General features: G+C 38.6%; 1 protein-coding gene across 1 annotated transcript in view; it reads left to right on the plus strand.

Moving 5' to 3' along the window:
- CUBN (cubilin) overlaps positions 1-16,375 on the plus strand; it is a 265,058-nt gene that overhangs the window by 201,613 nt on the left and 47,070 nt on the right. Inside the window, exons 54-56 of the mRNA XM_073879866.1 lie at positions 23-210; positions 5,238-5,394; positions 7,543-7,692. Of these exons, the coding sequence (XP_073735967.1) occupies positions 23-210; positions 5,238-5,394; positions 7,543-7,692 (495 nt within the window). The remainder of the gene's footprint in view (positions 1-22; positions 211-5,237; positions 5,395-7,542; positions 7,693-16,375) is intronic.

The following is a 16,375-nucleotide window of genomic DNA, read 5'->3' on the forward strand; positions in this document are numbered from 1 at the left end:
CTTTTCCATGACAATTTCTCAGGTTGTGGGGGAATACTTCATTCAGATAATGGTACAATCAGATCCCCTCACTGGCCTCAGAATTTTCCTGAGAACAGCAGATGTTCCTGGACGGTCATTACTCACGAAAGCCAACAGTTGGAGATCATCTTTGATAACAACTTCCTAATCCCCAGCAGTGATGGACAGTGTCAGACCAGCTTTGTGAAGGTGAGTGCGCTTGTTTATTTAATTGGAGCTGAGCTGGTTTCGTGAGCATAAACACTTAGACCAGAAATGACTCATTGCCCTCAAAGTAAGAAAAGGGCATTTTTCTTGCTTGGATTTCTTGAATAAAAAATGTGAGAAATCTCAATTATTAGGAGTTAAAATGTGAACCACAACACACATATTGCCCTGTGACTTTTCATTTGTTAGTGTGTAGGCAAAGTAACTTAATTAAGGAGATTGTTTTCTGGCCTTATTAAATTGTCATGCACACTTAGGGTTCTTTCTGTGGAAACTGAAGAGAGAAGGCCAGATTTTTTTTGTTGTTTCCTTCCTTCCTTCCTTCCTTTCTTTCTTTTTTCTTTTCTAGTAGATCTTCAAGGACAAAATGAATGTAAGCCCCCATTACAGGCAACATTTAAAGTATGCTATGAAAATTACAGAAGGCTAGAGATGTGGCTAGTGCCAGCCTCCACAGTGGGCCTCAAGAGCCTGCAAGCTGAAAAGAACGTTTTACTCATGTAAAATTATGGCAGTGGGGCAGTCAGTAAGGCTCTTTTTCTCCTTTATCTCTAATCTTTCCTATCTCTTTCCTATCTCTATCTTTCCGCCTTTTAGTGGAAAAGACATTGGCCTTAAGTTCACATTGCCTGGACTCCATTCATATCTCTTGCATTTACCACCTGCATATTCCTCTGTGAGCTAATTGAATATTTGGATTTAATTTCTCAACCATAAAATAAAGAGAACAATTTGTCCTTTGGTAGGACTGTTTTAGCCATTAGAGGTAATATGATATAATAACGCAAATAGTGCTCAGTATTTGGAATGTGAAACCACCTAATGAATAGTAGTGGCATTTTACTGTTGATGTTATTATTTTATATCATCTTTCAAATTATGTTTTATATCTAACTGATCTATGCTTACTGGTTAAATAAAAATCCCATACTTTTATAAAATATGTGTATAACAGAACACATCTAATACAACTTTTCTTAATTGCTTTTCTCATAAAGCAAATGAACTTTCTCATGGACTGAGTAAACTTCAAATGTATAGATATATACAAAGCCTTGCAAGTTCATCAGTTGTACAAATGGAATCTGAGAAGTTATTTAGGCCCATTTCTCCTCTTGATCAAGTGGAAATCCCTCTGACATCTGGCAAAGCCAATACCACTGGCAGGTGGGATCCATTTGGAGCCCTGCCCAAACTAAATGGCCTGGGAATCCCTCTTCCCCTGCCAGGCCTGAGCCTCCTGATTCTGCCAGGAGACACTGAAGAGGGCAGAACCAATAAGAGGGACCAGCTCCAGCAAGCAGCCCTTAACCTCACACCTTATACAAAAATTAACTCAAAGTAGACCACACCCTAAAATGTAAGATATGTAGCTATATGCTTTTAGGGGAAAAAAACCCAGCCTAAAGTTGTCAAAACCTAGAGATAGGTGAACATTTCTTAGACTAAACATCTAAGAATGATGTAGAAAAAGAAGAATTGACAAATCTTACTTCATCAAAATTAAAAATCTTTTGCTCTGTGAAAGCCTGTGTGAAGAGGATGGAAAGACGAGCCACAGACTAGGAGAAAAGACGAACAAACCACCTGACAATAGACTACGATCTAGAATATATACAGAACAGTCAAACCCAACAGTAAAAATACAAAGAATCCAACTAGAATATGGGGAAAAGATTTGAACAGATGTTTCACCAAAGAGGATATATGGATGGTAAATAGACAATGGAAAGATGTTCAACATACTAGCCATTAGGAAAACTGAGACTTAAAACCACAATTAGAGATCACTACACACCTCTCAGAATTCCTAAAATAAAGAATAGTGACAAGACCAAATCCTGGCAAGGTTGTAGAGAAGCTGTATCACTTACTCATTGCTAATGGGAATGTAAACAGCCACTCTGAAAATGGTTCAGCAGTTTCTTCCAAAACTAAATATGCACTTGCCATAAGATCCAGCAATTGCCCTCTTGGACATTTATCCCAGAGCAATGAAAATTATGTTGACGTAAAAACCCATCTACAAATATTGATAGCAACTTTATTTGTTAATAGCCCAAAATTGAATTCAGTGTACATGTCCTTCAACAGGTGAATGGTTAAACTAACTAGCACATAGCTACCAGGGAATGTAAGTCCTCAGTAAAAACAAACCAACCATTGACAGACCAACCATTTGGATAAATCACCAGGGAATCACGCCAAATGAAAACAGCCAATACCCAAAGGTTACATAGTCTCTTGTTCCATTTACGTAACATTTTTGAAATCACAATAGTTAGAAATGGAGGACAGCCATAGGTTAGGAAGATGGGGGTGTGGGAGTGAGTTGTGTATGATTATAAAGGGGCAACTCTAGGGACCCTTACGGTGTTGGGACTCTTCCATCATCTTGAACATGGTGGTACATAACTAAATACACACACACACATGTGCAAGTACAAGTAAAACTGAGAAAGTGATTAAGATCAGTGGACTACATCAATGCCAACATTCTGGTTATGTTATTATACTATAATTTTGCAAGATGTCAATTTTGGGGGACACTGGGAAATGTGTAAAAGGGATTTCTCTAGATGATACCTTACGACTGCATGTGAATCTGTAGGTATCTTAATAAGCAATAATTTTTTAAAAAAATTTAATAATAAAATACCATGTGCAGCCAGGCTAAATTATGCAAAACCTTAAGAAAAGTCAGAAAGTTTTTGGCTTAATGACAACTTCATGACATTCTATAGGTCCAATATGGTTTTGATGAGTCCTGGGTTATATAGGCAATGAAACGAGCTCTTGGCTGACAAGGCAACAGTGAATATTGACTAACTCTTTACCATTATTATCATTACAACACTTAGGTTCCTGGGCCAAAAGGCAGGATGTCAGATCCATAATTAAAGACTTCAGGAAAGTATAAGCACTTGATCATTCTTGATCGTTCAAGTTCTTAATTAAAGCACTTGAGATTCTTTATGAAAAGTTTTAGCTGTCACTTTGCCTTTTTGGTAATGTAAAAATAGATATCTATCTCTCAGGCATATGTATAATTTTTAAAAATCTGAATAGAAAATTTCTGTAAACTATTTTCCTGGATAGTTAAGGTGGTGGTGGTGGGGGACTTAATGGGGATTTTATAGAAATTTGGAAGTGTGTGTTTCTTTCCTGACACTTTTTTGAATTTAGGTATTTGGCAGAATATCTGTGCCTTTGTTCCTTGTAGCTCCCATGACAGACCCCTCCTGTATCTAATAAATGACAAACATCATTCGACTTCAGTAATATAACTAACAGCTGGATACTCAGTGTTTGAAAATCATTGGAAATGATACGGCTTTAAAGAACTGAGAAATAGTAAATCAGCACTATGAATCAGTGCTATCTCACACCTTTTCCGATGGACTGATCTGCCCACAGAAATGTTTTTAGTGGCTTGCTATTTTATTGCTTTCTTTGAGGAATATTCTTGAAAGTGATATGTTCAAATGAGTAATTTAATAGAATTTGATGTGAAGAAATGTTGAATAGTCAAGTAAGACTAGGCCAAACCCATTTAATCTTCTTGGGCTAGATAATTCTTAGGGGTGGGGATGGAGCTTGTCCTGTGCATTATAGGATGTTCAGAGTTTCCTTGGCCGCTACCCACTACACGCCACCCCCCACACCAAATACTGCCATCAGAAATGCCTCAGACATTGCCAAATGTCCCCTGGGGAAGGCACAATTGCTCCTGGTTGAGACTCACTCAGCTAGGTGGGTCTTCCCTGATTAAACCTGTTGAATTGTCTCTTTTCCCCAGTAATGTGTATGTGTTACATACTCTCAATATTTTCCTTGAGTGACTCCACATTTTAGATGCCGCGATCTCATGCCTGAATGACTGCAAAATTCTCCTGGCTGATCTCCCGGCATCCTCTCTTCCTTCTATTTTCCACGTTGTAATGATTTCCAAAAACCAAGTGTCCTAGAGCCCTAAGTTTTCCAGTGGCCCCTCGCCATTTTAGGACAGTGGTCAGATCTCCAACATGCTCCGAGGCTCACAGGGACTCTGCAACCTCCTTCGCAACTGGCAACTTTAACTCAGTTCCACTCCATCCTTTTGCAGTAGCTGTGCCCCTTCCTGCCACAGGGGCCTCCTCAGGCAGGCACGCCCTCCCCAGACCAGGTCAAGCCCCCTGTTGTGTACTCTCAATAGCTCCAATACGGCTCCTTTCATAGTTGGAACTTTGCATTTAAATTTGTGATTCTGCGAGTAATATTTTTCTCTCTGGTTAGGCTGGTTAGGATTGGCTTGCTGTGGAATTCTAACGCTCACGGTTTATTCCTCAGCAGCTACTTTTCAAATGGGTTTATGAATTACTTCTTTTAAAGTGGCCGGACCAATTAAATGACAGCCTAAGTCTAATTTGGGAGTTGCCAACCCAGTTTTTAGTAAATAGCACATCGTGGCCAAATCTCATCCTTTCTTCAAAATGAACACTGCCAGGAGGTCTTGTATGATTTATTCCAATTCATGCTAATTACATATCTACTTGGAATTCATGTCCATTTTCCTCATGCTCTACAAGTAAGTTGATTTCCACGGGCTTCTTCTTGGTAAATGTTGTCCACTTACAACCCACAATGTGCCACCCACCCGGGGGACAAAGGGTGAGCCTCACACATCGCTGCTTTCTGCCTCCCTTGCCGCCTAGTAATCTTAGTTAGATCCGGCCAAGTAGGAGAAGGTAAGAGGAAAATGAGTGGTAGTTGATTTCTCTTCGAAATCACTGCCTAGTTACACAAAAATGAACACAGTCTCCTTGGAAGGGTCAAGAATGGGAGATGCTGTTAAAAAGCAGCTTAAACACACCAGTCTCAAAAGAAAATATTACCGATTTGCATGCGTTTTATTTACTATTGTGTTTAGGGCTATATACACCCGAGTTCTGTTATTTTCCAGCCTAAGCACATTAAGCTGTGGACAGGGGGAAACCTCAAGCATTAAGTCATGTTTATGGCTCTGCTAGGTGTGGGCAGGGACTGAGGAAGTCGACAAAGCCCTGTTAGCCGCAAGCTGTGGGAACGTGGCTCCGGCTTCCATCCTCACACCGAGAAATGCGTTCACAGCTGTGTTCCAGTCTCAGGAAACCCCAGCTCAGGGCTTCTCTGCATCCTTTGTGAGCCGTAAGTAGCCCCCCAAAACAGACCGGGATGTCCTTGAGAGTGTGGGGCTCCCACAGGCAGGCTTGCAGCAGAGCGGGGGGGGGGAGCTTCACCAAGGTTGACTGGAACCGGGGGTCCCCGGGGTGGGGGGAGAGTGGGGGCCGGTCACCTGATCCCGAGAGTACACCCTTCCTTCAAAAAGCAGTGAGAGTGGAACCGAATTCAATGGTAGGGCAATTGAGAGATGACGAAGAGGGCCTGAGTGCCACTGGTTGACATCTAAAACTAAGCCTAAAACCCGGAGTGGACAGTAATTAGGCAGAAGCCCAAGAGGCTGCTAATTAGTAGATGATCAGCGTGCCTGGTGAGCAACACCTTGACTTCCCGCATTGAAACCACCGGGGTTTTCAGAACCCACCAATTGCTTGTCAGGTCTCACTCCACCCACCTGAACTCCCAGTTTCCCCGGGTGGAGCCTTCCACCCAGACGATTCGCAAAGTTAGTAGATTTTAGGAGCCACTTTCTCCAGGATTTTCTCTTCCTTCTCCAGTTACTGCTCACAGACCAGATTCGTGGGAAATGTAGCAGGTGTCAAGTCTTAGAAGCAAAGATGGGTGCCTATTGGCTGCGTTCAGTCGAGTAGCCACTCATTTGCAAACTGCTGTTTAGGAAAAAGTCTAATGAAAGGAATTAGAGAGAGTGATGCAGTGAATTGGTATTTCAGGCTGGAATGAAGGACAGGGTGGTGGAAAGGGAGGAAGGAAAGGCCAGCCCAGGCCTAAATGCCAGGTCCTCCCTCGCTGGGTTCCTGTGCATGTGTTTGTGTTCATAACTGCGTGTTCTGATACCAGTTTAGGAGGATACTGGTATTTTCCTCTGTGATAGGTCAGGGAGCGATGTGGATTAACTAGTTAGTGGTTATATGAAAACAAATGTCATTTTAGTGGTAATGATGTGAAATGTTGGGGTTTGGGAGCTAATGGTCAAGAAAGAATTCTTGAGATATCTTCAGTGAAAAAAAGGTGGTTTTATTAAGGCAAGGAGACAGGACCCGTGCGCAGAAAGAGACGCACTGAGGTTGTGAGGAGTGACCAGTTATGTAATTGCAAGTTGGGAGGGCGTTAAGGAGAGCAGAAGTCTTTAAGGAATTTGGAAGCAAGGTTTCCAGGATCTTAAGGGGTCATTTACCACTGTCTAGTAAAACCTTAGTCATGAGACACTTCAGATATGTATATCAGTGGGCCATATGCTTGGAGGATGATTGCTAATATATATCTTTGGGGATGGGGAGAGATAAAGGATGTTTCCAAATGGATTTTCATGTATTAAAGAAGACTTAACAGGATCCCGGAGGGCCAGCTAATGTCAAGCTAAGGTTGTCTTTTGCCTCTAGCAAAGTATTAACATTGAGGCAGCTGAGTTCCTGGAGGAAGGTCATTCTGTCTCAAGCACTTGTCAGTGGGCTGCAAGTTGGAAGGAAGTTTCATTTTTTAGTACATTTCTTTTGCCTTTGTTCTCCACATCAGTAAGAGGATGATTCTCTATTTCTGACACCAGGGAATCATTCCTGTGAGAATTTGATAAGAGTTAGCATTAGTAAATTCAACACTTTTTAAAGCAGATATTGTTTTTATGGCCAGATTACAATACTAATGAAAATACATAGTTTAAAGCCATTAAGTGGCAGGCGCCGGCCTGGCTCAGTCAGTACAGCATGCAGCTCTTGATCTTGGGGTCTGATTTCAGGCCCCACATTGGGCATGGAGCCTACTTAAAAACAAAAACAAAAACCCATTAAGTGGTACTCATCAGAAACAAATCACTTCATCTGTTTTCTCTTTTTATCTACATGAACCATATTCAGTCTTTGCTCAGTTTTCCTTTCCATATTATCTTCAAATTAAGTGAGTGGCAATGAATTTGTGGTAAAATTTCTACTACTTAGCCCAAAACTCTGCAGCATATTCTAAAACATATAGAATGTCCTCATTTTGCATGTATATTTATTTTAAAATTAGAGCTCCATCCCCTTAGTTATTGTTTCTTCCATTTGGAGTAGCTCAGGGAATATGTCTCTAGAGAATTTGAGTCTTTCCCTCACTGATTGATAAGAAGATAATTACACTTGAGAACAATTGTTCTGATAATGCCTTTTTCTTCCCACATAGGATGTGGAGGTAATTTCACGAACCTTTCGGGTTACATCCTTTCTCCAAACTACCCAAAGCAATATGACAACAACATGAATTGCACCTACATCATAAAGGCTGATCCTTTGTCCCTGGTCTTCCTGACTTTTGTGTCTTTCCATTTGGAAGGTAAGTTTATTCTTATGTAAATTACAATTGATTCTTTGTTTTGTTTTGTTTTAAGATTTATTTATCTGTGGGTGCCTGGGTGGCTCGGTTGGTTAAGCGACTGCCTTTGGCTCAGGTCATGATCCTGGAGTCCCGGGATCGAGTCCCACATCGGGCTCCCTGCTCGGCGGGGAGTCTGCTTCTCCCTCTGACCCTCTTCCCTTTCATGTGCTCTCTCTCTCTCTCTAATTCTCTCTCTCAAACAAATTTGTTTATTTGAATTAGAGAGAGTGCGTGAGCAGGAGGGAGGAGAGGAGAGAGAATCTCAAAGACCCCACACTGGGCACACATCCTGACGTGGGGCTCGGTCTCATGACCCTGAGATCATGACCCGAGCTGAAATCAAGACGGATGCTCAATGGACTGTGCCACCCAGGCGCTCCTACAATTGATTCTTAATGAATGTATGAGTGATAAATGAGGCAGAGGTAGTGTAAAAATCACCATTTGAAGGATGTATTTAATATGTCACAATATTTTTTATGTACATTTGATTAAAATTTCATCCAATTAAAAACATGTCAATATCATCCAAATAAAAACACATGTACCATTCTACATATTCCATCCAGAAATGAGAAAGTAACATCAGAGCTTTAAGAACACAAGCATCATGTAAACTGCTTAAAGAAAAAAAGTCTGGAAGGTATTACATGTTAATAATTGTTTTTAATGTATTCATTTGTGCTTTGTGCATACACACACCCCCACATGCATGTACACACCAAACACTAACTAGCAAGAGAAACTATCTTACTGAGTCAAAGTAGGTGCTCAATAAATGTTGGAAGAGTGAATAAATGATTATAATTAATAAATGTTTGCACTCTGTTTGATTCAATACTATCATGGGACCCCTTTCATCTCCTTTCTGTCTTTGATCTTCAACAATCCCATAGGGATTGTGAACTCCCTAACCACAAGTACCCCTTTGGGTTCATTCCACAGCTCCAGGAAATGGGCTGTTGGCAAAGGGGACAGTAGGCCTGTTTATTTGGGCTGGCTCTGAGCACAATAGACACAACTTTTGTTTTGTAGTTGCTGGGACATAATTTAGAAAAAAGATCTCTTCAAGAAGATGGGTATTTTTAACCATTCAGTCATATTAATATTTTTTACAAATTAACTTTCCATTTCTAAATTACACTTAGTCTGTAAACTTGTCAAGCTACCTCTGCATAATCAAAATTTCTTTCTGTTTGGGTTGGTCTCCCTTGCCAGTGAAAAGTTAGTTAGGAAAATGTCCTACAATATTCAGCATTCAGGAAATTTATGTTTCATGAAAATAAGAATGACATGTTAGTACTCATACATTGATAAATTATACAAAGCCTCTCTCACGTCTTCCTTTTTCTATGACCTCCTTTTCCTACATTTCTACAAGTTGTAAATTTTGGCACATGTGTTTGCTAGAATGCCAAGTATGAATTGATGTATGTCACTGTAAAAATGGAATATTAAGTAAAATATATCTTTTCAACTTTTGCTAGCACAAAATCCCAGTAATATAAAAATGCATTCACAATATATAAAGTTTTAGGGGAAGGTAAAACAGTTTATCTAAAATGACCCAATGTTGTATTTAAGAATAACATATGCATAAGACTATTAAGCAGTACTTTAAGAATTGTTACCACTGTACATAGATTTATAAGGGATATGTATTTTTATACCTCTTCTATTATCTTTTTAATCAGGGAAAAGTTATTTTAATAACAGGAAGAAAGCATGTGGCTTGGATTGTGCATTTGTTCTCATTAAATTGCATAAACACAAGAATGTCATATGTCAATATCATTTAGACTAAAAAAGGAGACGTTGGTAAATATACTATATAACATAGCTACAAAAAACATTGCCAATATCAGTGGTGTATGTATTATTACAAAGGAACCTATACTGACCCCAAACAGTAGCTCCTGAGTTCAGTTGACCAGGTGGGATTAAGGGGCAAGCATACTCTGGAACACTGGGTGTGGCGAGTGGTGGGGGAGAGCACAGCATTTTAGGATGGGTTTTGACACCAGGTCAGCCATGTACTAGTCATGTGACTTTGTGCAAATTAATCTTTCACAATCACTTTAATTTTTTAAAATACGAAATAGTAGTTATAGTAGTTATAAAAGTCAGATCATGCTTGTAGAAGCCTATTCTGTGAACTATCATTCATCAGAGTGCCCACTGTTTTGCTATTTTTGCTGCCACCAGTCAGGATCTCCAGACACACCCTTACTTATGTTGCCTGTGAACAGGTGCTTGGTTTTTCCAGATTAAGTTATTGGCTAACCCTCACTCAATTGAAGAGTTGATTTTTTTTTATAAGATGATAGCCTTCTGATAATGTCTTGTGACATTTCCAGTGTTATAGGTACTCAGCATGTTTAAGTGAGTAATTTCTGGCTATAGATTAATTGGATTATGATGATTCTCGAAAAAGACAACAGTAATCAGATTTATCTTATAATTAGATTCTTATCACTAATCAGACCAATGCTGATGTTCATTAAATACCATTAACAAACTAGGGATTTATTTGCTGCAGTAAAAATAACTTTCTGCCCCTTCTAAAGTAAGCCTGAGGAATTCATGTTCAGGATATTGTAATAAGACTGAAAATTGCTCCCAAGAAAAACTCGTTTTTTTTGCAGGAGCCTTGGCCTTTCTAGCTTCCCTAGGCCATACAAACTATTTCTAAAAGACTCTCTCCACATGGCATTTCTGAGCCGAGCATGCCAACAGAGTCAGCGTCGACCTTGGCAGAGATGAGTTCTAGATCTGTTCTTTTCGTGGGCCATTAGCACGAAAGGTAGATCTGGCAATAAAAAGATGGGCTATCCCCCACTACAGAATACAATGCGAACATAGACTTGTTCATACATTGTGTCTCCCAAACACTAACAACTGGTTAGGAAAGGTTTTACTAGTCAGGCCACCATACTGATTATTCGACTACAGGCTGGTGTTTTCACCATGGGAAGATTACTAAGGTTCAGTGACCTACATTTTGCTAAAGTAAGTTGCTCTGAAAGTATGTTATGAGATTTTTTGTTGGCCTGAGTTTCTCATCATTATTATTCCAATGCTAGTCATTGTATGAACGAACTATGCACTTCTTATCTTTTCTACATATTCACTAATGAAGTATAAAAATTCCAGTGAAATCAATTAAAAGTCATGGAAGAAATTTCCATTTGAGCATTTACAAGGCAACTTTTAAAATTTTTATTCTGGATGTCATCTCCAGATTGAAATGGCTCTTGGTATTCTTAAAAGTGGCTTCACAATTTCTAAAATAGAATAGAGAGTTAACAAATTTAAAATGTTTCTTTTTGTCAAAAATGAAACACCAGAAACAGACAGAAGCTAACTACAAAGCATAAGAGAGAAACTGTCAATGTTTGTACTTATTTTGGAATCAGAGGTTATAAAATAAATACTTATTTAATTTTCCCAAATATTGAATAGTTGAAAAGTGTATTTTTGTGTTTTCATTATTCATGTGCCCAAGTAGATGCCTTGAAGTTGCTGGGAAGATTATAGGCCATTTATTTTTATTGTTTACTTTATAGATGAAGCACTTAGCAGATGAGGTACCCTATGGCAAGTGATTGCCTTCTCTATCTCGATTCTTCTGTCATTAAAATTCAGTTATACCATTGATTCATCTTGGTGACAGTGAAAAGTTTAGAAATTCTTAACTAAAAAATCCTACATCTAGGCAAATTCTAAACTCAGTTTCTCTCAGATCCAGAATATCTCTTGATAAGAATTGAATAGTAGAGTAGCACCTTGGCACAGACAGTGGACAGAAACGGACAAATGCTTTTGCTCACTGTCCTCTAGAGATGGCCTCAGAAGCTCCCAAGAAAAATAGGGCTAGATTAACAGAGCAGCCAGAGGGGAAGTCCTTGGTAATATTCGCCTGACTTTTAAAAAATTTACTCAGAAGTCCTGGTTTAGAGGTTACACCTACTATAAAGCTATTATAGCTGGAAAAGAAAAGAAAATTCAGCTTTAGAATTTTCCTTTTGCTCTTTTCCCCACCAAGAATGAGGTTTTGTCAGTTGTCTTAGTTTACATTCCCCCTACCATGAAATCTGTTTTTTTTTTTAGTGGCATTACCTAGCTACTTACCATTTCTTCTCTTTGCTTTACTTAACTGTTTGTAAAGAAATAAGAATGTAGGCACATTTCACAATTTATTATTTTAGAAAGCATCGGGCAGTGCTGCTTTTGAAATAGTTCCTATTGATGATTTATTTATTCAAATTGGTCAAGCACTAGAGGAGACAGTTTAGTTATGTGGATTCCTCGCTTGCCTGTGTTATGAGACTTTGGTCTGCACAGCCTCTGGAGCTTAGTTCTGCACTGGCACAGTCTTCCCCATCCCAGTCAGTCATTCCTCTGTTGAGCAATCCAGTCTCCAAGCTACTGTTAATTAGGCATTGCTGCCCCCTAATTCCTGTACCTCTCCCTAGAGCCCTTCGCTGCTTTACTGAAAAGACTTTATCTTATCTACACTATTAAAATGTTCCAACCCAAATGATTTCCCCCTATCTCTTAGTCCTCTTTGATATCTCTGCCTCTCTATCTATGGCTCTAGAGAAAAATTGTACTCTGAACCTAAATTTGACAAGTTTATATTATTTGCTGAGTTACTCATTCTTGGTTTCCTTTCAGTTCTAAGTTCTTAGAATCGTGATGGAATTCAGAATTGAACATTGCTCTGTTATAAAGACTAGAGGAATATGATAAAAATTATATTTCAGTACACTAGATAGAGCCTTACCCATTTCAAACAATAAACATCTCTTAAAGCTTTTTAGAAGGATGGAAAATAATCGTAAAAACAAATCTGGAGGATAGCTTCATACCTCAGAGATTTCAGTGGTAAATATACATCAAATTACTTACTGAAGATAGAATTAAGAATGACTGGAGTTCCTTTTCTCATGACATGGGCTCTAGTCCAAGGAGAATGTATCATTCAGTCTCAGGTTGCTTCTCTTCCTGACAGGTTCTCATATGTCTAATAGCTATTACCTCTCTGCCATAAACTCAACTTTAATATTTATCTCCATCCTTGAAGAACTTTTTCAAATCTTGACTAAGTTCTTTTTTCTCCCTAGAAGGCAATCATGCTAGTTGCATTTAATTATATTCTACTTGAGAGTTTTGTGTATATTTTGATCATGTATTCAATTGGTTCCCCCTATGATTATGGAAAAGTGTTTAATATCATTATTTTCTGATGACTCTGGTCTTTGTCACCAAGTATCTTGTCATTGAAGAATCAGGCTGATCTCTTTGTGATGTGATAAACAGAGCTTGAGAAAAAGATATATATGTGTGAATTACTTTATGCCTGCTGACATAGTTATATCACATATTACCTTGTTTATGCTAAACTTTGATTCTTAGACTTCAGATAATTTTATGGTCTTAGACTTCAGGTAATTTTACAAATTCTGATATTATGTAATACTTGACTTTTTATGGACAAAATCTGGAAGGATATCCTACCTTAAAGAAATGACTGCTGGAAAGGGTATAGGAATGTCTTAATCCATCAAGCAACTTGCCAAATATCATAACATTCACAATTTATTGAGTCAGGCTTTGTGAATGAGCAGATCATTTTGATTGGTGTAGTGATTTGATACTCTCTTGCTATATACAACAAAAAAAAGAGAGAGAGAGAGAGATAAAATCCCCTCTCAACTTCCTCTGCCTCTCCCCGCCCAACTTCCTTATTGTTGAATACAGATCTTTTGTAAACACTTAATGAGTTTTGGTTGTGTTGATACAGACATACCACTGCTATCTCATGATCTTTCTAGAACTGGACTAGTTCCTTTAATTAATATTTTGGAAACATGATCAAGTATATGACACACTTTACCTTATGGTTCACAACCTTTCCATAATTTCCTAAGAAAACCACCACTGTGATAGTCTATGTCATTATGTCAACAACTTAAAAACTAACTCTCTAATACTTAATGGATATCTGCATAGCAAGCCATTTGATCAAAGTGGAACCAAGCTTTTTATCTAGCATCAGCAATATTTCCTTTTATTCTGTGATTTTGCTGTTACAATTTTATATTATTATTACTAGCTAAAGATATTTTTATGGCTAATGCATAATATTTTTTGATTCTCAGACTCACTTACCCTGAATTTTTTAAAATTCCAGTAAAACTTTTGTTGTCTAGAGGACAAGTTCAGAGATTATAATTAAGGTACATAATTTGACAGAATCCAAACCATGAATCTGAGTTTAATGTATTTCTTTTCTGTCCTATTTTGCCAACAACTATTGCTTCTGTTTATATGGTATGGTCATTGAAGGTAAGTGTTTCACATTTGTAACTTGGAGATTCATGCCCAATTAGAAGCATTTCTATTCCAGGATTTTCAAAATGAAGAAATTCTTTGAGGTGAATTTCATGAGTATATCTTGAATTGATACTTAAGATTTATGTTGGATAGAAACTTAGCTAAGGGGGCGCCTGGGTGGCTCAATCGGTTGAGCATCTGCCTTCGGCTCAGGTCTTGATCCCGGGGTCCTGGGATCGAGTCCCGCATCGGGCTCCCTGCTCAGCGGGAAGCCTGCTTCTCCCTCTCCCTCTGCTGCTCCCCCTGCTTGTGTTCCCTCTCTCGCTGTCTCTCTCTCTGTCAAAAAATAAATAAAACCTTAAAAAAAAAAAAAAGAAGCTTAGCTAAGGAGCCAAATGCCTTCCTAAGATTTTCTCTAAGATAATATATCCAAAAAAGAGAAGGGAATTTTTAAGGTACAGATATGTAAGAAAATAAAATGTTTTCATCAAGATTCTTTCAGTTAAAAGTGATAGATTATCTTCAGGTTAGCTTTGATACAAAATAGAGTTTATAAAAAGAATACTGGGTTATCTTATCTCATTAATGGAAGGTTTAAAAACAAGAAGGGGTCATGGGCTTCCAGAACAAGTGGAAGCAGGAACAAGAATCCTTTAGAATGCTGTCTTTCCTTCCCCCTTCTCTTTTTGGTGCTTTCTGCATGACAACTTTCTACAGCCTGGCTTCCTTCACATGTCAGGGGACAGCTGCTGATTTTTTCCAAGTTGAACATCTCTGGCTTCTTGTATTGACTCCCTCTTAGTTACAGTTTGAACACATCTGATTGGCCTAGATTGGGTCCTACATCCTATCTTGAAGTAATCAATAAGTCTATCAACAGTGCTTAGGATAGTGGGGTTCTATAAAAAATAACAACAATGACGATGATTATGGCCATCCATAGAATTATAATTTCTGGCCCAGCAATTCTACTCTTAGGTATTTACCCAAGAGAAATAGAAATTTATGCCCATGCGACTGTCCAGAATATAAAAGAACTCTTACAACTCAACAATAAAAGATGTATAACCTAATGTTAAAATGGCAAAAGCCATTTTACACATACACAAAGATGTATAACCTAATGTTAAAATGTCTGAATAGACATTTCTTCAGAGAGGATATGCAAATGGCCAATAAGCACATGAAAAGATGCTTAATATCATTAGTCATAGGGAAATGCAAATTAAGACCATAATGAGCTATCACTTCATACCCACTAAGATAGCTAAATAAAGACAGATAATAACAAGTGTTGGTGATGATGTGGGAAATTGGAACCCTCCTGTGGTGCTGGTGAGGCGGTAAAATGGTATAGTCTCTTTGGAAAATAGTCAGATATGTCCTCAAAATGTTAAACATAGAGTTGCCATATGAATCATCAATTCCACTCCTGCTTAGATACCCAAGAGAACTGAAGGCGTATATCCACACAAAACCTTGTACGTGAACATTGCAACATTATTTGTAATAGCCAAAAGGTAGAAATGAACCAAATGTCCATTAATTGCTGAATGGATAAACAAACTGTGGTCTATCCACACAATGGAATACCATTCAGCCTTGGAAGGAATGAAGTACTGATGCATGCTACAACATGGATGAACCTCAAAAACATCATGTTAAGTAAAAGCAGCCAGTCACAAAAGACTGCATATTATATGATTCTGTTTATATGAGATGCCCAGAATGGACAAATCCATAAAGATTGAAAGTAGGTTAGTGGTTGCCGAGGGCTGGGAGAGCAGTAAAGAGAGAGGACTAAATGGGGCGTGATTGTTAATGAGGCAAGATTTGTCCCCAGGGGGCTGAAAATGTAGAATTGGAGAAAATGTCAGATACCCCAAGTGTCCTGGCACTTGGTGAATTGAAAAACACCTTTCCAAAGGCCATTTGATAAACCTGAAAAAGAATCTTACCTTAGTACCAGTAACTCAGCTTCTAAAAATGTATCCTAGGGGCTCCTGGGTGGCTCAGTCGTTAAGTGTCTGCCTTCGGCTCAGGTCATGATCCCAGGGTCCTGGGATCGAGCCCCGCATCGGGCTCTCTGCTCCACGGGAAGCCTGCTTCTCCCTCTTCCACTCCCCCTGCTTGTGTTCCCTCTCTCGCTGTGTCTCTCTCTGTGAAATAAATAAATAAAATCTTAAAAAAAAAATAAAAAATAAAAATAAAAATGTATCCTAGTGAAATGAGAAACTTCAGCAAATATCTATATACAAGAATGTTTCAACAGTAGTTTTAATCAAAATAAGATGGAAAAGAT

The sequence above is a fragment of the Callorhinus ursinus genome, unplaced genomic scaffold (assembly GCF_003265705.2).
Source record: "Callorhinus ursinus isolate GAN/ISIS: 27379988/994484 unplaced genomic scaffold, GSC_fseal_2.0 scaffold36, whole genome shotgun sequence".
Lineage (NCBI taxonomy): Eukaryota > Metazoa > Chordata > Mammalia > Carnivora > Otariidae > Callorhinus > Callorhinus ursinus.